Genomic DNA, 19,984 nt, shown 5'->3' with positions numbered 1-19,984 from the left:
AGCCCTCCAAGCACTCAGGGACAGCACTGGGGTGCCCTGCCCTGTGCCACCCTCTCGTCCTGGCAGGCTCTGCTGCCCAGCTCTGGCTGGCACAGGGGCAGTGGCACAGGGTGACAGCACGGGGTGATAAAGGCACCCCACGAGCCTGGGTCTCCCTCAGAGAAGGGCTCTCCCACAGCTCCTGGCACAGGCTCAGGGCTGCATGGCTCTGCCAGGAGCCCTGTTCTTGACTCCTCCGAGCTATCAGAGCTTTAGATTTCCCTGGCAGAGCCTGCGGTTTGACTGCTGGGGAAAGGGACCAAAAAAAAAAAAGTCAATCTCAGAAGAGAGGCAGTGGGAAAGGCTGGGCCAAGGAGCTGTCATGCCACCCCTTCAGCTACTACACACCCCAGTGTGTTCTCAAACACACTGCACAAGATAGCAGGGAGGCTAATTTTTCTTTAGCTGCAGGCAAAAAAAAAAAAAAAAAATCAATTACAAGGTAACCTATTTTTCAACTCCTCCATTGGTATTTACTTAATTCCAAGGCTGGCTTGCCCACCCTGCCAGGGAGAGGATGAGGGAGGCTGTGTGCCAGGGGCTGAGCCAGGCTCAGGGTTGTTTGGGTTTAATTGAGGCACCAAAGCTCAGAGAAATGGGGTTTGTGTGAACGGGACAGCACATGCAGAGTCCAGTCCTGGTGGGATGGGCAGCAGGAAAAGCCCAGGGGGAAGCAGGACTTTCTGGAGAAGGTTTGGGAGGTGCTGGTGGCCCATGTGGGCAGGGACTGGGGGACCATGGGGACAGGAATAGCTCTAGGTGTCCGCAAGAGCAGGCAGAGTCCCAGGGAATCCGTGGAGGCAGGAGCACTCAGGGGGTACATGAGGACATGGCCATCCCAGGACAGCCCATGAACACCTGGACATCCGGAGGGGTTACACAGACACAGGACACTGGGGGGACAGGGGGACAGGACACCAGGGACATTCCTGGACACAGGGACATAGGATCCCATGGGTACACAGAGACAGGGACCTCCGGGGGGACCCACGGACACAGGACATGGGGGGAAACACTGACACGGAGGACACATGGACACATGGACACGGGGGGACACTTGGACACAGGAGGACACCTGAACACGGGGGGACACATGGACACAGGACACGGAGGGACACACGGACACGAGGGAACACTCAGACACGGGGGGACACTTGGACACAGGACACGGGAGGATATCGGACACAGGGGAACACACAGAACCCGGGGGGACACACGGACACGGAGGGACACTTGCACACAGGACACGGGGGGATATCGAACACAGGACACGGTGGGGACACACGGACACGGGGGGACACATGGACACTCGGGGACACACGGACACAGGAGGACACTCGGGAACACTCGGGGACACGGGGTGGGACACGGACACAGGGGGACACACGGACACGGGGTGGGACATGGACACAGGGGGACACAGGACACGGGGTGGGACACGGAGGGACACACGGACACGGGACGCCCGCGGGTCCGGGTGGTACCGGTGCCGCCGCGGGCCGCCAGGGGGCGCCGTTGCTCCGAGCGGCGGCGCGCACCCCCCGCGGCCGCGGCCGCCCCGGCCCCGGCCCGGAGCCGCGACCCGCCCCGCCCGTCCCCGCCCGTCCCCGCCTGTCCCCGCCTGTCCCCGCGGCCGGGGGCGGGCACCGCGGGGGGACGGCGCCCTCCGGTACCCCCGGGCCCCCACGGCGCGGGGAGAGGGCGGCAGGGAAGGGGGGGGTCTGTGAGGAGGAGGGGGCGGGGCGGAGCGAGGCTCGGCCAATCAGCGCGCGGCGGTTTCAAGAAGCCCCTTCCGCGCCCCGCCCCGCCCGCGCGGCGCCGCGCGGCCCCCGGGGGGGACCCGGCCTGAGGGGGGAGGGACCCGGACCGGGACCGGGAGAGGAACCGGGACCGGGACACGGCCGCAATGCCCGCCCTCCCGCTGCCCTGGGGGACGGCCGTGCCCCCACGCGTGCCCGCGGCCGCGGGGCTTCGGGTGCCGCCAGCGCGGGGCTTCGCCTCCGCGTCCCGGGCTGCCGGGGCAGGGTGGCACTCGCCCTCAGGTGATGGTGGGGACGCCCCCCAGGCCTTTATGAATAATGCAGTGTTATTAATTATGCAATTTAATTAATTATGCGCATGCAGCCTCTGCCAGCGGATCGCTGCTGCTGCCTACATTAAAAGCCAAAAGGCTGGTTGGGGTTCTGCACCCCGGAGCCGCTCAGGGCACCGGGGATGTTTTGGCACCGGGGATGTTTTGGCCAACGCCGAGCTCCCTCCAACCGCCGGCACAGCTGCGCGGGTAAACAGGAAACCCCAACACCGCAGCTCCGGCCAGAGGCAGAAACCCCGAGCCCACGGCAGGCAAATAAATGCTCCTTCCCAAAAACAGGAGCGGCTCGGCGGCCGTGGGGATGGGTGGGTGGCAGAGCCCCCCGGCAGCGCTGCCTGCGCCGGCTTCATTTGAATGCGAGCCATGCAGAGCGCTCGCCACCGCCACTGAGGTGTGGAAATCTCGCCCAGACGAGGAGGGGGTTCTTCCTGCTCTCTCAGGTTTAGAGGGAAAAAAAGCATTATTAGAAGAAAGGGAATTTTAGGCACCAAATCCAGCCGCTCTCAGTGGTTGTGTGGCACTCCAGGCAGGCTGTGAAATTGGAGGGGTGCAAGGGAGTGTGTTGGATGGAAGCCCCTCTCCCGTCCTCCACATTAGCATCTCCAGCAGTCATCATGGAGTTTTGGTTTTCCCGTGGGAAAAGGGAATACCAGGCTGGCAGCAACATGGGAAAATAAAACAACCTATATCTTGGTCAAATTTAAAGTTCAAAATCCAAACTGCCAGCAGCGGTGCCTGGTGGGAGGACAGTCCTGCAACAGGCTGGGGTGCAGTGTTCCAGGCAGGAATGCAGCCTGTCCAGCCAGGATGGCAGTGGTGTCCATGTGCCAGAGCACACTGCTCACACACCCACTATGAACAAGGGCCATGTCACTTTGGGGGCTCACGGAGCCTTTAGAGCTACTGCACCTTTGTAAGTGCAGGGCACAATTAAGGATGGAAATTTTAAAAATTTTTTTTTTTTTTACAGGTGATGTTCCAGCAGAGTATTTCCAGTGAACTGACAAAGCACAGGCTTTCTTCCCAGCAATGGGCACCCTAAAGAGCCCTGGGTGGAAGCTGCCAGGCAGTGATGGACCAACAGCTCAAGGAAGGGGCCAGGAGAAGGGAAGCTGTTCTGGGAGGTCAGGAAAGGCCAGCTAACCACCAAAACTCAGGAGCATTTTGATATCCTGACGAGCCCCGGTGGCAGGGGTTTGAGGGCTCCTTTCTGCTCCCGGGAAGTCAGGGATGGGTGCAGGGATGTCGCCAGCCCAGGCCAGAAGCAATAAAGCGCCTGGAGTGATGCAGCAAAACAGGATGGAGTCGCGTGTCGAAATAAATCATCCATGGAGGCAGGGAGGAGGAGGAGGAGGAGGAGGTTTGCTGCTCTCAAGCCTCCCTGTATCTAACAAAGCCTCAGAAACCCCAGGTGGGCAGCAGGAGCCGGGGCAGGATCCATCCAGCCGTGGCCCCAGCTGTCCCAGAGCAGAGCTGCTCCTGGCCAGGCATCCCACTGCTCCAGCTCTCCCAGGAGCTGCTTTTCCCATCCCTTCCCAGCTCCCGCGGCTTCACCTTGTGGCAGGCAATGCACAGAGCTGCCAGGAGTGATAAAATGGCTGTCCCCCAAATTTATGGAGTTTATCTGTGAATAACTCTTGGAGGTGAAGCGGCCGTTGAGCCGGGCAGGAGGAAGGCTTTGCTTGGGGAAAAGCTCTCCCAGAGGCCGTGCAGGGCAGGCAGGAGCCCAGGGACAGTCCCAGGAGCCCAGAGCCAGTCCCAGGATCCCAGAGCCAGTCCCAGGGCCAGCAGGGACGTGCCCTGTGCCCCCCAGCTTGCACGGCTGGGGCATGGCCGGAGTGAGCTCGCCGCTCGCCCACGCTGGGGGAAGCCGAGGGCTCGTTTCCCATCTGCAGCGTGTTTATTAGGAGCTAAGTCATGAGGAGGCTTTGGCACATCTCCGTGGCTCCTGCCGAGCTTGTTTAGCACAGCAGAGATCGCTGCTTCCTCCAGCAGCACGTGCGTGCCTGGGATTTCCGTGCCGGCCAGGCGTTGTGCCCCATGCTCCCTTCCCATGCCAATCTTTTCTTCTACCCCACAAAAAAAAATGTTGTATCCATGAGCTATGGAGCAGCACCCTGGTTCCTGGGGAAGCACAGCTGAGGCTGAGCAGGCTGGAGCCTCCCCCTCATACCCCCTCCCCACTCTGCTGCAGTAACATCCATCTGAAGTTTCTGAGCCTCTTCTAATTTTGGAGGCCGTTAGCAAAGCAGGCACTGTTGCAGCCAAAGGAGGCTGCCAATGTTTCCTTTAAAAGCTGCTTTCACTCCGAAGGACTCTTCTAGATGGTTTGCTTTTAATAGCAGGCTGCAGGGTGCAACGCCCAGCTCGTGGCCGGGGCTCTCTTTGGAGCAGGAAGGGACTGGATGGCACTGGGAGCAGGGCTGGGGACGTGCAGGGAGCCACACACATCCATGGTGGGCCGTGGCGGTGCACACGTGCATCCCTTTCCTGGTTCAGAGCAGCAAAGATCCTCACCCCCTTGCAGAGCTGATCCCACTGCAGCCCATTTCCTCTTTTTTCCCTCGCCAGCTTGTGGGGAAATCTTTCTAGCAGAGGGGGACAGATCCAGCTCCTACCCATGGTGATATCTCAGAGGAGAAGGAGAGGCCAGAGGAGCCATGGAGAAGCAGGAGGCAGTGAGGTCAGCGTGCTGGTAGGTGTGAGTGCTTTGCAGAACCCAATTGCTGCTTCAGTGTAACCAGATTCAGGAAAATGAAGCTGAAGTGTGAAAAATGAAAGTGAAAAGATAGGAACCAACCCACGGCTATTTATTCTAAAAATACTGACCTAAATACTTAAGCGCACATATAAAAGTAGTTGTCTTTGCTGATTTCCTTTATGAGAGTCTCCTGGTTTGGTTATTATTTCACTCAGAAACCAGAAAATTAGGATTTTTTTGAGACATGGAGACTGTGTTCCAGCCTGGCACTCCAGAAGTCTTTTGCCCAAAGCTGTATGCCCAAATGTCATCTGAAAGCCGAGCTTTGAAATTCATTCATTAAGCTAACGAGGCCCTGTGGTGAGCTGATCAGAGTAGGAAAGGTTTTGGCAGGGTCTGTGCAATGGCTCTCGTGTTTCTCTGTGGGTGGGATGATGGCAGTGGCCATGGGCACACTGTGGGCATGGCAAACCCCCAGAAGAAATCTGGGAGCAGAAGGAGGCATTGGGGCAGCGGTCTTGACACAAAGCTTCCCTCAGCTCGTGGCATTGGCAGGGCTGGGCTGTTGTACACATCTGGGCTGGGGTTCACATCTGGGCTGTTGTTCCCCTGGGCTGTTGTTGCAGGCAGTCACCAGCCCCTGCCCCCTCCTCACTCATCTGGCAGCAGCCAGGGCCAGGATGTGGGGAGGCTGTGGGCAGCCTAAGTACTGAGCCTGGCTCAGTGCAAAACTCCCTGGCACCAGTGACACGACATGGGAGCACCTCTCCTGCAGGCAGCCCTCTCACTGGGCATTTTGGGGTTTCCAAAAATACCGCCCTGGAGGTGTCTGGGCCGAGCAGTGGGGTGGATGCTGAGGGAGGCCCAGGTGCAGGAGCCCAGGCAGAGCACAGGGATGGGCCCTGCACGGTCACAGCCCCAGTGCAGCACCGTGACCTGCTCTGCACGACCTTCCTGGGGAAGATTATGAAAGTGCATTACGTGTGGAGGCAAAACGGATGGAGGAGCAGGCAGGAGTGCTGGGTCAGCAAGTCGTGCAGGCTGGATGAGCGGTGAGTGCTCAGAGGGAGAAGGAAGACACCAGGCTGAAAACAGTAAAGGTAAAAGCTGGGAGGAGGGAAGTGGTTCCCTGCCTGAAGGTCCCAGAGGGGAGAGCCAGTCACAGCGTTTCCATAGGACAAAGTGAAGGTGCAACATGAGCTTGATAAAATGGGTTGGATTGGGGGTTTTTTCAGTTAGAAAAAGGGGTGCTCAGTGCCGTGTGGGAGCAGGAAAGGGCTCCCTTTGGAGTGTGTCTATGGCCTGGGTGTGGGTCTGCCCCATACAGCATTCTGCAGAGCAGGGGATGGATCAGCACCAGCCAGGTCTCCTCACTGCCTGCTGGGAAGCGAGGTGGCCGTGCATGGCTGGGTGTGTGAGCAGAGCCAGAGCAAGCCTTCCAAGCAGCAAGAACTGAGTTTGAAACCTTGGAGGATGTTGCAGAGGTGAGTGTCCCTGAGGACACTGGCTCCAATGGCAGGCTGCTGACTGGAAGCCTTCCCTATAGCCCTGAGGTCCCCCTTCCTCCCACAAAACTCCCAGGAGCACCGGAGGAAACCCTCGTGGGCAGCAGAGCCAGTTGGACCACAGTTCACCCTGCAGCAGCTTTTTACCTAAAATAAGGCTGCTAAAATAAGTACCCAAACTGTCACCGCGCTGGCAGCAGATTTACAGCTCCATGCACGCACCTGGCACTGCTCCACCCTGCTGGGGAGCACCCACGGGGCAGCAGGGGAAGGTCTGCGGCAAACCCAAGGTCACCCTGTGTCCGAGGGGCTCTGGCCCCGTGGCAGGGCACTGGAGGGGGTGGCTGGCTCGGGCACTGCTGCCGGCACGTATCAGGCGGAGACAGATGGAAGAGGTGTCAGATAAGGGACTCAGCCTGGAGAGGGAACAGGAGAGATAGGACCCAAAGGCTCTGCCCCAGCAGAGAGAGGAGGCTCAAACCAGCCCCAGCAGAGCTGGATTTAGATCCTGTAATGCTGGCTGGGCGCCTGTTCCCTGCCTAAACCCCTCCTTGCCCAGGGCAGGGGGGTGAGGAAACCACTGGTATTGAACTGCAGATACTTGGTGGGGCTTCTGCCTGGCTCCCAAGGCAGCTGAAAACTGCTGCTACTCTGGAGAGGCTGCCAGCCTTCACTTGAGAATGGTTGGGCACAGCTTGGAGGCGGTCCTGTGGGATGGCTGAGAAAACTCCAAGATGGGCACCATCCCATCGTCTGTAGGGTCTGCAGGCACACACAGCTCTGCTGGAAGGGTCCCTGCTATGCCATTGCCATAGGAGACTGACAGGGAGCACTGAGATGTGACCTCTTGAGGCATCCTCACTTCATGCCCTGCTTGGCCCCACATGGCAGCCACCAGAGCTCAGCCACAGGGAAGGAGCAGGGTCTGACACAGACAGCACCACGTGGGAATGTCAGCAGCACTGCTGGGAGCCCAGGCTGGGGCTGTCACCCTGCAGGACCACAGCTCCTGCATGCTGGTTTGCGTGGGGAGAGGTATGTCATTGCAAAATGTCCCTTGCAGGGAGATGCAGGCTAGTGGCAAAGGAGTGGGAACGAGGAGAACCAGACTCGCCCAGAGCAGCTGGCACTGGCAGGAGGTGAGCAGAGGTGACACCTTGTCAGGGTAACCAGGGTCTGACATTTTGGGTTCTGCCTTTGCCCCTTTCCTCAGGAGTCAAACCACAAACATGAGTTTGGGGCTTGCAAGTTGCCTGTGCTCCTCAGACAGGGCAGTCCTCCTCAGCTTTATCTCTTTCTCCCTTTGTGCCTTCTACCTCTGTTTGTCTCCTCTGCAATGACAGGAACCCACAGAGTCAAACCCCAGCTATGGGAATGCAGCATGGTTTCCCAGCTTTCCCAGGGGAAAGCCCAGGATCTGTGTCCCACACGGGTGCTCCTGGGCTCCTTTGCAGTGCCTGCCTGCAGCCGAGGTTAGCGCAGGAACTGCGGGTGAGGAATGGGAGCTGCCACGCTGGGAGCTGCTGGGGAATAGCTGCCACGCTTTACATTCACAGCCCATCTATTTTGCAATAACTTCACCGTGATGTTCCCACATAGACAAGCCTAAGCTAGCATAGATAATGAAATGGGTTAAAGGAGACAGGCGGAGGGAGAGGAGAGGAGCCAGCAACTGGTAGTAAATCAGGGAGAGAACAGGGTTACTTTAAATTCAAGGTCTTGGTGGCAGGGCAAGTTTGCTTTGTGCCAAGAGGCATGGGGTTCAGAGCATGAGACACAACAGTGTCTTCTTGGTGGGGCCACCGACTTGTGTCCCCCACCAAACCCCACTTTGCTCCTGTCATTCCCCTGTGCCTGCCCCATGGGTGTCACTGGGATTGAGCACAGCCAAGGCACCCATCCTGGCTGGGAAAGGGTGGTCAGAGGATCCTGAAGGAGGATCCTGGCAGGGCAGGAGTGGACTCTGCTCTTCAAGGCCTGCATGAGCTCTTGGTCAGGGCCTGGGGAGACCCAGCCACTGAGACTCCCCCACCTTTGGCACGGGCTTCCAGGCAGTCCAAACAAGCTAATTAAATCCTGCTCTGCTTAATCAGAGCCATTGAGCACCAGTCAGAAGAAATTAATCCCGTGTTTTATTAGATGCTGTTTGAAGTCGTGTTTGGCACCTCGTCCTCAGTTCTCATCTCCTTCTGGGGAAGGAAGAAGGACATCTGTGGGGAAGAGCGAGGGTGCAGCAGATGGCAGCGGGGATGATTCAGGGGCTCGAGGAAGGAGCTGCGACTCCAGCGGCATCCCTGGGCTGGGGGGGGGGGGAACGAGACACCTCTCCCTGCATCCCACAGCCCACCCCTCCCCACAGCTGAGAGTCTGTGAGCCAGGCAGGCATCCCAAAAATACATGTTCCTCCGCATTGCATGCTAATGGCTCTGCTCGAGAAGTCCCACCGCAATTAAAGCACAAGGAGCATTAATATGCAACGTGGAGAGGCCACTCTTCCCACAGCTACTCCCTCCCAAACCTGTCCTTCCTGCTGCACATCCCTGCCCACTGGGAGCCTGCCCACGGGGATCCCACAGCAGTCCCAGCGGAGCTGCTGGCAGCGTGCAGTAAATTTGAGCCTTCCCTTTGCTGTGCCCAGGGGATGATGCTGCCTTTTCCCCCTGGCACCAGGCACCTTCTCCTGCCTTCGGGCTCAGTGGAGCAGGATCTGTCGGGTGCCCACCAGGTGGGTGCCATGCAACGCAGCCCCGGCATGGGAGACACCCTGACAGCTGGGAGGAATCCACGGGCAGGTGTTTAAAACAACCAGCTGGGTGATGGTTTTGGGTTTTTAATGACTTCTGGCGCTTTAATTGCTGCAACCCAAGAAAAACTCCTGACGAAGAGAAAGTCTGGCCAAAGCAAGGTAGCCCACAGGTGGCCCTGCACACCTTGGGAGCGCTCGGTAGCCTTGGTACATCCTCCTGCATCTCAGCTAGGTGAAGCTGCTGGCTTTGGGTGTGGGGAATTTATTTTTTCCCAAATTTCCTGTCACAACTTGCGTTAAAACTCTGCAGAGCCACTTAATTGCGTTCTGCGGTGGTGACGATATGAAATTAGTCTCCCTTCTGATCTTTAGCTAAGTTGGTCCAAAGCACCAGCTTATAATTTGCTCTAATCATCAGGTCGGGGGAGATGTGAGGGCAGGGCCGGTGCCCAGTGAATTCACATGGGCTGGGAGTGTCCTTCCTTGCCATGCCAGCATCTGGCACCTGGCACGTCAGGCTCTGCCACCCTGGGATGGCAACATTGATAATTTACTTTGGTGGCACTTTGGGAAGTTTCTCATCAACTGCTCTTGGCTGTTTCCTCTAGAAAAAGCTGGGAACTACAGCTGTGAGGAAGAGGAGGGAAAGCTGAGGTGGTTTCCTGTCCCTTCTCGGCCTGCTCCCTCCTCTGAGCATCTCAGAAACATCCTCCACTCCTGCCTGGAGACCTGGAACCAGACTGCTGAAGGCACCTGGAGAGCAAGGGATCCCATCTCCCATCTCACTTCCCTGGGCTTGCTTTATGTGCCAAACTGCTCCAGATGTAGTTTGGGACATGAAGAAAGTGTTGGGGAGAGGAAGTGGCTGGGTTTTGCCTACTCACCTATCCCAGAAAATCATGGGAGTTACAAGAAAACAAGCTCCAGAAGAGGAGCAGGGCAGGGCAATATTCTGGGCACGGAGAGGCCCTTCTGCTGCCGAGGGCACGGCGCCCATCATTCCAGTGGCATTAGTGCTTTCCACCTCCACACAGGAGGTACAGGATATCATGGTATTATTTTTAACCAGGGATATTTAGTGAACTTCTCACGTGCTGCTGGAGGGTCAGATTTATCCCATAGCCTCAGTCCCAGGGGACACTCCCAGTTATTTTTGAACCCATCAGAGCAGCAGAGGGATGCAGAGGCTCGGGAGACACAAAGTCTGGGGTTTGTCTGGCCTGTCCCTCTGGTCTGTGCTGCAGGGGCGTGCGTGGAGCAGAGCCCCTCACGCCTGCATTGTCATCACCGCCGTCACCCCGGCCCCCACCATAAAACCCAAAACTTGGGCGAAGCCCCAGTTTTTCCTTTCCAGCTGAGACGATCCTGGACGCCTGCAAGTTTTGATCCTTTTCGACCTACCGCATTGCAAGACTTTTTTTCTCCCCCCCCCCCCCCAGTTCCATTTAAACCTCAATTTACCCTGCGAACGAGTTTGGCCCTGCTCGGGCAGGTCCCGGTGGCCGTGAACATTCCCACGGGCGCCGCAGCGCTGCCGCCGCCGCCGCGGGAGTCCCTCCCTGCCTCCCTCCCCCGCCCCGCGGCTCCCCCGCCGCCGCCCGGAGCCTCCGAGCCCCCGCACGGAGCGCACGGCCCCGCTCGCACCGGCATCCCCCGTGCTTCCAGCGCAGCTCCCCGTTCTAGCGGGGGTAACTCATCAGCACACAGCCCCGGCCAGGCGCGCAGCCGCCGGGTTTTGTTCAGCCACTCACTTCGGAGGGAGAGGTGAGGCCAGGGCAGGGGGAAGGAGCTGTTTGAAGCCCTTATTTTTGTGCCACTCCAACATCTGTCCCCACGGGCGCCGCCACCCGAGGCCGGCGCTGGTGGCTAGTTTGGCTCTGCAGAAGCAGATGTTGGTGGGGCAGGGAGGCAAAGCCCTGAGTTTTAAACTGGAGGTGCGCTGGGACAGCGTGGCCCTGCCCGAGCCCCGGAGAGAGGCGGAAGGGTCCCCACAGCTCCCGCCCGGCCGCGGGGGTTCCTTTCCCCGCGTGTTTTTAAGGCCAGCGAAGCGAACGAGCCCCGTGACCGGAGCTGGCAGCCAGGACACGCTGGCCCCGGGCTCCGCGCACCGGGCGCGCCTGGCCCCGGGGTGACTGCCGGCAGCGCGGGGCTGGGGTGCGCGGCGCCGGGCGGGACCCGCCGGGGCCGGTCCGGAGGAGCAGGCGGCGTGCCCAGCCCCCGGCCGCCTCCCTCCCTCCTTCCTCCTCTCCGTGCCTGCCTCCCGCCGGGTCCGTCCCGCCCGGCGCCGCGGAGCGGCAGCGCCCGCCCGGCCGCACCGCCGCTCCCCGCGCCCCCCCCGACGGGCGGTTTCAAGTCCCCCCTTCCGAGGTCTCCGCGGCGCCGGCCAATCAGCGCGCGCTGCGCGCCGCGGCCCGCCGCCTTAAAGGGCCCGCGCGCCGCGCGGCGCTGGGGAAGCGGCGCCACCCGCGGGCCGAGCCGGGCGCGCTCTAGGACCGCGCGCCGCCGCCGCCCGCCCTCCCTGCCCGCCGCGGGAGGCCGCCCGCCGCCTCCAGAGCGGGGCGTGGCGCGGGGAGGCCCCGCCCCCGCCGGGCGGTGATTGGCGGCAGCGGGCGCCCGTCGGCGGCGGGGGCGGCGCCCGGCGCGGCCACGTTCGGGTGCGCGGCCAGCGGCGCGTTGGGCGCAGCGAGCGGCGGCGGGCGCGGGGCGATGGGGGCGCGGCGGCGGCCGGCGCTCTGACAGCCCCCGGCGCTCCCTCGGCGGCGGGCGCAGCGGCTCCGGCGGCAGCGGCGGCTCTCGGCGGCCGCCCCCCTCCTGCTCGGCGCGGACCATGTTCGCCAAAGGGAAGGGCTCGGCGGTGCCCTCGGACGGGCAGGCGCGGGAGAAGTAAGAGCGGCGGCGGCGGCGGCGGCGGCGGGGGGAGCGGGGCGGCGGTGGCGGCGGGCGGCTTTGTGCGGGGCGGGAGCGGGGCGCCTCTTCCTCCTCCGACCCGGCGCTCGGCTGTTGCAGGCTGGCGCTGTACGTCTACGAGTACCTGCTGCACGTCGGCGCCCAGAAGTCTGCGCAGACCTTCCTGTCCGAGGTGAGCCCCGCCGCCCCCCGCGCCCTTTGTGCGCCGCCGCACGCCCGCCCTCCATCTTGCGCGGGGCGGCGGCGGCGCCGGGGGGTCGCCGCGCGTGGGGGCCCACGCCCACCCGCGACCACCCCCCGCCCGCGCCGCCCCCCCTCCCAACCCACCCCCCGCCGTCTTCCTCTCGCCCGCAGATCCGGTGGGAGAAGAACATCACGCTGGGCGAGCCCCCCGGCTTCCTGCACTCCTGGTGGTGGTAAGTGCGGGGGTGTCCCGTGGCGGGTGGGAGCAGCCCCCCGGGGGCGCGGGGCCCCGCGGGGTGCAGCCCCGGTAGTGGCGTGAGTCAGCAGCGGCGGCGAGCCCCGAACCGCCCCGGCTCCCGCTCCCCGCGGGCGTCGAGGCGCGGCGGAGCCACCCCCGGCCCCGCGGGAGCGGCGGGCAGGGTTCCCGCTGGAGAGCTGCCGGGCCGGCCGCAGGCACCGGGCTGTGCCGGTGCCGCTGGGGCCCCCAGGGGAGGAAGGTTGGGCGGCTGCGGGGCTGCGAGAAGTGTCTGAACTCTCACGGGGGTTATCCCTCGGAGGTGCTGCCTCTTGAAGGCTACTTTTGCTACCTTAAGCACCCAGCATTCCCGCTCCTGAGTCAGGTCCCAGCAGTGTAAAGCTGGGATGCGCAGCTGGATCCAGCTGTGGTGCCAGCCCAGCGAAGCCGCTCACCTGCGCTGACCTGGGTGCCCGATCCCCGATGAGTAACTGCTGTTCTCCCGTCTCTCCCTGCCGTGCAGCGTGTTTTGGGACCTGTACTGCGCAGCTCCCGAAAGGCGAGACACTTGTGAACATTCGAGTGAAGCCAAAGCCTTTCATGACTACGTGAGTAACAAGTTTCTAATCCTCGCGGTAATTATGGCGTTGGGGAGCTCCGGCGCACTGAGAGCCAACCTAACGTAACCGACTGGCAAAAAGCGTGGGGTTTTTTTTTAACCAGCAATGTTCTGATTTGACTGAACAGTATTTCATAATGTTGCAATTATGTAAATGAGCTCAGATACTTATCTTAAGCACTTAAAGGCATTCGGGCTAGTGGTAGAATTAAGAAGTTTTGCATAGCAATGGACCACAAAGCGTTTATAGAGGGTCGATGGCAAGATATTTCATGCTGAGGACACTTTGGTGGTGAGATGTTTGATGCTGAGGGCACCTTGCAGGATGGGCGGGGGTTGGATTTTGGTGGGGAGGAGAAGGGGGAATTCCCCAAACCACTGTTGAATGCCCCAGTTAATATCTCCCTGCCTTTGCCAAGGCTGGGGGCTCCCTTGGTTTCCTGAGTCCTCCCTTGATCCCAGCAGGAGAGAGGTGTTGTCTTGTTGGAGCTGGGGTTGCAGAGCCCCGTTGGTTGGTTGGTTGGTCGGTCATTGTTCATCTTGGCTCTCCATGGTTTGGGTTGCTCTCTGCAGAGATGGCAGCATGACCCAGGGATGGATGGTGGCATGCTTGAGTCTGAGGTGTGTCCCCAAGGATCCCCCTTGCCATGGGTGCATGGCACGTCTGCCCCATGGGCCACGGGTGGGCTGCCCGCTCCCGTCCTGCATCCGCCGCGTTGGGAGGAATGTGCATCAAAGGATTAGTCACCTGGCTGTGGGCTTGGACCCCAGTCAAGCGCCTTTAAACCTCCTAGCAGGAGCTGGTTTTGTCTGCTCCGGGGAGACTATGGTATGGAAACCATTTTTGCTCCCTTCCCAAGTTTCTGGTTGCCTGGACATGCCTGGCTGGGGATGTGTGAGGGTTTGCTGGCGAGTGGTGCCAGGCGAGCGTCTCGGGGACCTCCACGGCTCTCACACGCTGGCACTGGGCACAGCAACCACCCTGGGGCACGGGCAGTGCCAGAGAGGCTGGGCTGGCTGCTCAGCTGCCTCTTGTCTCTTCCCACCCCGCTGGGTCTGGGAGAAGTGTGTCTGGGTATTTACTAGTGGAGTTTGTCTGTCTGTCTGTCTGTCCATCCATCCCTGCGGCCACTGTCTGCATTGCTTGTTTTCACTGGGTCGGATTAAGATGGTGAACTCCTGAACCAGGGGTCAGAGCTGATAACCAGCAGCATGTCTGGCAGTTGTTGGCTTTTGCTTGCTTCCTGGATGTTTTGGGGCAAATTGTGGGGGGTTTGGGAGCCCAGATGGGACAGTGGGCTCATCAGGAGCAAGGCAAAGGTAGATCTTTGGGCAGCAGAGCCACAGGTGAAGATGACATTAGCAAGCAAGACCTGGTAATGCTCCATCCGCAGCAGCCTCCTCATCGTGTCTGAGGATTTAGTGTATTTAGAGAAATTAATCTTTTTTTAGCTTGGTAATAATTCTAACAATAGGCCTGAGTGCATTAGATGATTCGCATAAACTTCTTTAATACACGTTGCTTTAAGCTTACAGTAAATAGACACAATCCTGATTGTTTTTAATTCTCAGTGTAACGCAGTTTTCTAAGAGCCCCAAGTGCTTTCTTTACCTTTTGGGTAACTCCTGAGATTCTCACTGCCCTGTGCTTTGGCTTGGTGGCACTGGGTTGGTGTCCCCAGGCAATGTTTTGGCCCCAAGACAGGGCTTGTGCTTCTCCGTGGCGTGGCTGCTGATGGATGCTCAGGGTGCAGTCCCTCTCTGAGGAGTGGTGTTTTCCTGGCACGGCATGTACTTTACAGGGCAGGGACCTACCTGGCCAAAACTTAAATATTGACCAAAGAGCAGAATGATAACCGTGGGAGTGTGAATAGAGCCTTGTTCCTCTCCAGTTCCTGGGCAGGTGAGCGTGGTGGGCAGTGTCAAACAGCAAACCCAGCGAGCCATCAGCAGTGCATGGCAGCTAAAATGGGATATGAGCCCCAAATGGGGCTGGATCACTGAGTCATGAATTGCTTCATGTGGTGGTTGTGGTTAAAAATATCCCAGTCTAAGTCTTGCCCCAGGTTTGTAGAGCATTGTGTTTACACTTGGCCAGCAACGGGCAAACTCCGTGTGTCCTGCTTGGTGTTTGCCCAGAATATGGTTTGTGTTAACCCTGATACTGTGCTGCTGTGAGCACAGAAAGAGGGGTTGCTTTGGGAGCCTGGCATGTCATTTTCCCAAAACCAGCACTGGAGAGGTTCTTACCTGGGTCACAGATCTTTTGGGAAGGGGGAGCAGTTCTCATTAACAGGGTGGGATTTACACGGTGTGTCATTTCCACTTTATTTTCCAGCATAGCTGTATGAAAACTGTTAGGAGCAGCAGGACAAATTCTGCTGATTTCCCCCTCCAGTTTTCAGTGTTTAAATCTTCAGTGAGAAATTAAAGCAAGGAAGGAAATTAAGAATCTAAGGAGAAATCCCACCACTCTTTTTTTTGAGGCAACTCTTGAAAACTGTGGAGTCTCCCCTAAGGTTTTTCTCCCAAGCTGGGACAAAAACCTTCTGGGACTTCGTAGAAAGGTGCTTGTTGGAGGAAGAACGATAGGAGTGGGGATTCACCTGGCACAGGCAGGAGAATGCTGCTCTGCTCTACCCTTCCATCTCTGGCATGTCTGTGCATCTGTTAACACAATTATCAAGTTGTGTTGTTGCACGGTTGTTCATCACCCTCTCCCACCTGTACCCAGAGAGTTTACCCAAGCTAACAACCCCACAAACACCAACCCCTAAACTCAGCCATTGATTTGTGTTCCTCCAAGCCCTGTGGCGAGCAGGCCAGCGTTCCAGCACGCTCCCAGGGCTTGCAAGGGGATCTCTGGTCATGACAGGGGATTTCAGCCGCCGCGTTATCTGGGAATTGGCCGATGGCTGCTCGCAGTTGAGCATTTCAACGCCGTGAAAGCCAATACAATTTGAGTTAGCGGTGATGACTGCCAGTTTAAATACCGCAGTGAATTTCTGTCAAAGAGCTAATACACAGAAAGGGGAATTGCAGAAAACTTGATCACCAGAACCACTTCAGTCGATTTTGGCCTCGAGCTACAGAAAATGAACTTAAATCTAGTTGACTGTTTGCTACATACTTTTTTTTGTGTTATTGCTCTGCCTGCACAGCCAGCTCATGGCAACATGCAGGAGAGAAAACACAGGGTAGCCTTTAGCTGATGAAGACTTTGACTTCATCATGCCCTAGCTCTGTTTCCCCCAGTTTCTTCCTGAGGAGGACCTGCACTTGGGAACATTGGAAATACTGTTTTCCTTGCAGCACAAGATCTGCGGAGCTGTGGCTTCAACTTGCCATTAACGCAAAGCATTGATTTATTTGTTTTTGTTTTTAACTTTGGAAAGCTGCTGCAGTTCTTTCCAACTTGGGTCTGGAAAGATGCTCTGAAGCAGTGGGGGTGGTTGCTGCTGGAGGTGCAGTGGTTGGTCTGGGAAAAGATGGTGTGTTGAGGGCTCCTGTCTTGGTTGGGGATAACCAGGGCTCCTCCTTTTTATATGGAAAAGTCTCCCTTTAGAGAGATCTCAGGGGTTCTGAAGCTCATGGGGATGGATGGATGGATGGATGGATGGATGGATGGATGGATGGATGGATGGATGGATGGATGGATGGATGGATGGAGAATTCAGGCTTGCTGGAGTTACCATGCTTGGTGGAAACAAGGTGAAGCCCAAGAGGCTGGAAGAACTTTGGTCTGCTGGCTGTACAGACTGGGGGTGTCCCAGGGATGGTTCTTCTATGCTGAATCTGCCAGTCACACCCCATCCAGGTGTGGGACAGGCATCACTGCCTGGGTTTTCTTGGGCTGCAGGGAGCATTTCCTTGTCACAGCACCAGCTGGTCCCTAGGGTCTGTGTGGCCAGCTCGTGGCATGGTGCACTGCCAGGTGACATGGCCTTGTGGGACCCCTGGGAAGGGATGCTGTTTGTGCATGAAGGATTTGTGCGGCTGTCTCCCCTCCCATGCCAGGCTCTCTTCTTGTTCCAGGACCAGTGAAGGTTGCCTTGTTTGAGGCACCCATGGCTGTGAGGGTGGGACCAGTTGTGAGAGTGTTGATCCATGAGTGATCCATGGCTTCTGTGGTAGTGATGGTCCATGAGAGCTTTTCCAGTTGTGTGCAGCCAGTGTTGTGTAGAAGAAGAGGTGTTTGTGGGGCAGGTTTAGTGCAGTGCAGGGACAGGGCTTGGGAACAGCTTTGTGTGGCCCCACAGGCATTGCCTGAGCCCTGGGCATGTGGCTCAGTGGTGGCACACACAGCTCTGTCCTGTTTCCATGTGGGACTGTGCTCTGTCTGGGCTCCATCCAGCTCCACTCTGCAGGGACAGGGTTCCCTGGTAGGTAACCGGAGAGAGGAGTTTCCTTCAGGAGTGGCAGGCTGCCAGGAGCAGCTGCAAAACTCCACATCATTTCAAAAAAAAAAAAAAAAAGGCAACAAAAATAAATAAATCCAGATATTCCCTCTCGTGGCAGTACTGGGCTCGGCCTTCCCTCCCAGTTAAGGGTACTGGTGAGCCTGGGTGTCCTTTAAAGCCTGCTCTTGCTGGAGCACCATGCAAGGGTGGATTAGTTTAATATTTTAAATAACATTGGCTGTCATGACAGAGCAACCTCAGCTTCCAGAATTCGTGCTGCCCAGCAGCAGGACCAGGGCATTGCAGAGCAGCACCTTTCCACGGGTGATGCTCTTGGAGAAGGCTCCATTGTGAAACCGGAGGTCAGAGCCCAGAGCTTATGTCTTAGTCTTTGACTGGGGAGCCTAAATATTTATCCTGTTCTGTCCCTAATGAAAACAAATTGTCAACAGTTGTTCAGTAACTGACTAAATTAAAATCTGTAATTAGTCAATTAGATTAAAGAGTTGGCACAACCTGATTGTATCATGCTGGTTAGGTTATTAAGAGAAAGGGTGTGATTTTTAATTACTGAATGCTAATTTTGACGGTTTCAAATAGAAACAGACGTTCCCCCCCTCCACCCCACCCCGAGTGCCTGTGCAAAAGTAAGGCAGGGGATGGGTTTTATATCAACAAATGGTGCGAACACGCAAAGTTTCTCTGGCTCCGCTCCGGGAGGGGGTTCTCCAAAAAAGCCGGGAGCGGGATGGGAGGAGAGGGAGGATTTCTCCAGTCTTGCTAGAGGATGGGAAGGCAAGTGGAGGTTTGTGCCAGGGCTGGGTGCTGCCCATGGGGGTGCTGCCCTGTTGCCCATCTCAGCGTGTGCGGGTCCGCGTGCCCTCGCCTTGCATGAGTGCAGCAGCGAGCCAGACTCGAGCGTTTTTTCTTCTCCCTGTTTTTTGGTTTTGGTTGGTTTTGTTTTTGGTTTTTTTTTTTTTTTTTGTTTTGTTTTTGTTTTTGTTGTGTTTTTTTTTTTTTTTTTTTTTTTTTATACTATCTTTTTAACCCCCCTCCCCCCAGTGCTTGCGAGGGGCCAGCTCCCAGCGGCAGGCCGAGCCCGCAGCGGGGAGGAGGAGGAGGAGGAGGAGGAAGGCCTTGCCGCGGCGGTGGCGGTGGCGAGCGCGGCAGCCCCAGCGCCATCCCCATCCCCATCCCCATCCCATTGTCTGCCCCGGCGGCCACGTGGGCGAGCGCGGTGCGGCCGGCGCGGGGAGCCGCGGGGGGAGCGCTGCCCCCGGCAGATGCTGCTGGGCTCCGGCGGAGCACAAAGCTCCGGCCCTGCCCTCCCCGGCCGCCCGCGGGGGTCCCTGGGCAGGAACAAAGGGGGAGAGGGGCCGTGCCGTGCCGTGCCGTGCCGGGAAGCCCAGCGCGGGCGCTGCTGTCCGGCCGTGGGGAGGTGTTAGGTCAGGACGCCGTCTGTTGGGTACGAGTGGGACTTTCCTGTGCTCCTGATCATTTCCTTCCTTACCTTGGAAACTTGGATTTTCTCCTGCCTTTTGTTCCCGATTTTTCTCTTGTAAAGCTGTCCCTGGTTCTATTGGAAACAGCTGCCAGGGGCTGGTCCTGGGGAGCGGGCGGAGGGCTCTGGCTGCTGCTCCTCTCTTGCTGCTCACACCCCTGCAGCAGAGCTGGCACTGCTGGAATGGCACCGGGAATGGCACCGGGAATGGCACCCGGCTGTGCAGAGCCCTCCCTGGTGGGGGTGCCCCGGGGAGAGCTGCTGCAGCCACGTTGGTTCCTGGTTTTCCTTGGGAACAGAGGGGATGGCAGAGATGCAGCACCCAGAGCACCTTGTGGGCTGGGACCTGCCCTGTGCCTTGTGTCCAGCCTGACTGGACTGGGATCTGCTTTGTGCCTTGTGCCCAGCCTGGATAATGCTGGGATGTGCCCTGTGCCTTGTGCCCAACTCGCTGGCACTGGGATGTGCCCTGTGGCTTGTGCCCAGCCTGGCTGGCACTGGGATGTGCCTTGTGCCTTGTGTCCAGCCTGGCTGGAGCTGGGATCTGCCCTGTGCCCAGCCTGGCTAATGCTGGGATCTGCCCACAGGACACAGCATGGGCTGGATCCCCATGAGCATCACACTCCTGCCTTGCCAGCATCCCACTCAGAGAGGCTCCCTGACTTCTGCTGAGGCTTCTCCTCAGCCCACGGGCACATTCCTCCTTATTTCCCAGAATCTTCTCCCTCCAAATCTTCATCCTGCAGATCCCTGGGGGTCACCCAGGGCTGGGGTCCCAACAGAGCACAAACAGTGCTTTCCTCCAGGCTGGCAGGCAGCAAAAATGCCTCTGCAAGTAAACAAATACCTCACCTCTGCCTTGGTTTGGGGTTTAGGGTTTGTTTTTTTTTTTTTTTTTTTTTTTTGGTCTCTCAAAACTCCTGGTCGTGGCCACAAGTGTGCCAGGAGCTGAGTTCAAAGCTACAGTTGTGCAGTCAGTGTGGTGACACCAGTCTCCTGTGCCAGTCAGGGCAAGAGGGGCACCTAGGTGGCTTGGGTAAAATTTGGGTTTGGATG

At 58.4% G+C, this 19,984-nt stretch overlaps 2 protein-coding genes across 3 annotated transcripts in view; one reads left to right on the top strand and one right to left on the bottom strand.

Annotated features, from left to right (window-relative positions):
* Positions 1-429: 429 nt before the first annotated feature.
* Positions 430-11,912, bottom strand: LOC132076577 (collagen alpha-1(I) chain-like). Its single transcript, XM_059477706.1, has 6 exons — positions 11,149-11,912; positions 10,919-11,038; positions 10,728-10,833; positions 1,907-2,106; positions 1,325-1,760; positions 430-444 (listed from the first exon to the last, which is right to left on the bottom strand). Exons 1-6 carry the CDS (start codon positions 11,910-11,912, stop codon positions 430-432), a joined length of 1,641 nt encoding a protein of 546 aa, XP_059333689.1.
* Positions 11,750-19,984, top strand: part of SSBP3 (single stranded DNA binding protein 3) — a 54,469-nt gene continuing 46,234 nt past the window's right edge. For both annotated transcript variants that reach the window (XM_059477963.1, XM_059477962.1), the window contains exons 1-4: positions 11,750-11,966; positions 12,090-12,162; positions 12,345-12,406; positions 12,932-13,016. In XM_059477963.1, the coding sequence (XP_059333946.1) occupies positions 11,911-11,966; positions 12,090-12,162; positions 12,345-12,406; positions 12,932-13,016 (276 nt within the window). In that variant the 5' untranslated portion in view covers positions 11,750-11,910. The remainder of the gene's footprint in view (positions 11,967-12,089; positions 12,163-12,344; positions 12,407-12,931; positions 13,017-19,984) is intronic.

This window comes from Ammospiza nelsoni, chromosome 9 (genome assembly GCF_027579445.1).
Source record: "Ammospiza nelsoni isolate bAmmNel1 chromosome 9, bAmmNel1.pri, whole genome shotgun sequence".
Lineage (NCBI taxonomy): Eukaryota > Metazoa > Chordata > Aves > Passeriformes > Passerellidae > Ammospiza > Ammospiza nelsoni.
Note: the sequence above shows the minus strand (reverse complement) of the source record. Positions and strands in the feature narration are given on the sequence as shown.

Coding starts and splice junctions, on each gene's coding strand:
- LOC132076577 (XM_059477706.1), bottom strand. CDS start 11,912: ATGGTCCGCGCCGAGCAGGAGGGGGGCGGCCGCCGAGAGCCGCCGCTG. Junction 10,834..10,918: donor GGCCTCGGGTGGCGGCGCCC/GTGGGGACAGAT, acceptor CTCCCTCCGAAG/TGAGTGGCTGAACAAAACCC. Junction 1,761..1,906: donor CGGTTCCTCTCCCGGTCCCG/GTCCGGGTCCCT, acceptor TCCTCCTCACAG/ACCCCCCCCTTCCCTGCCGC.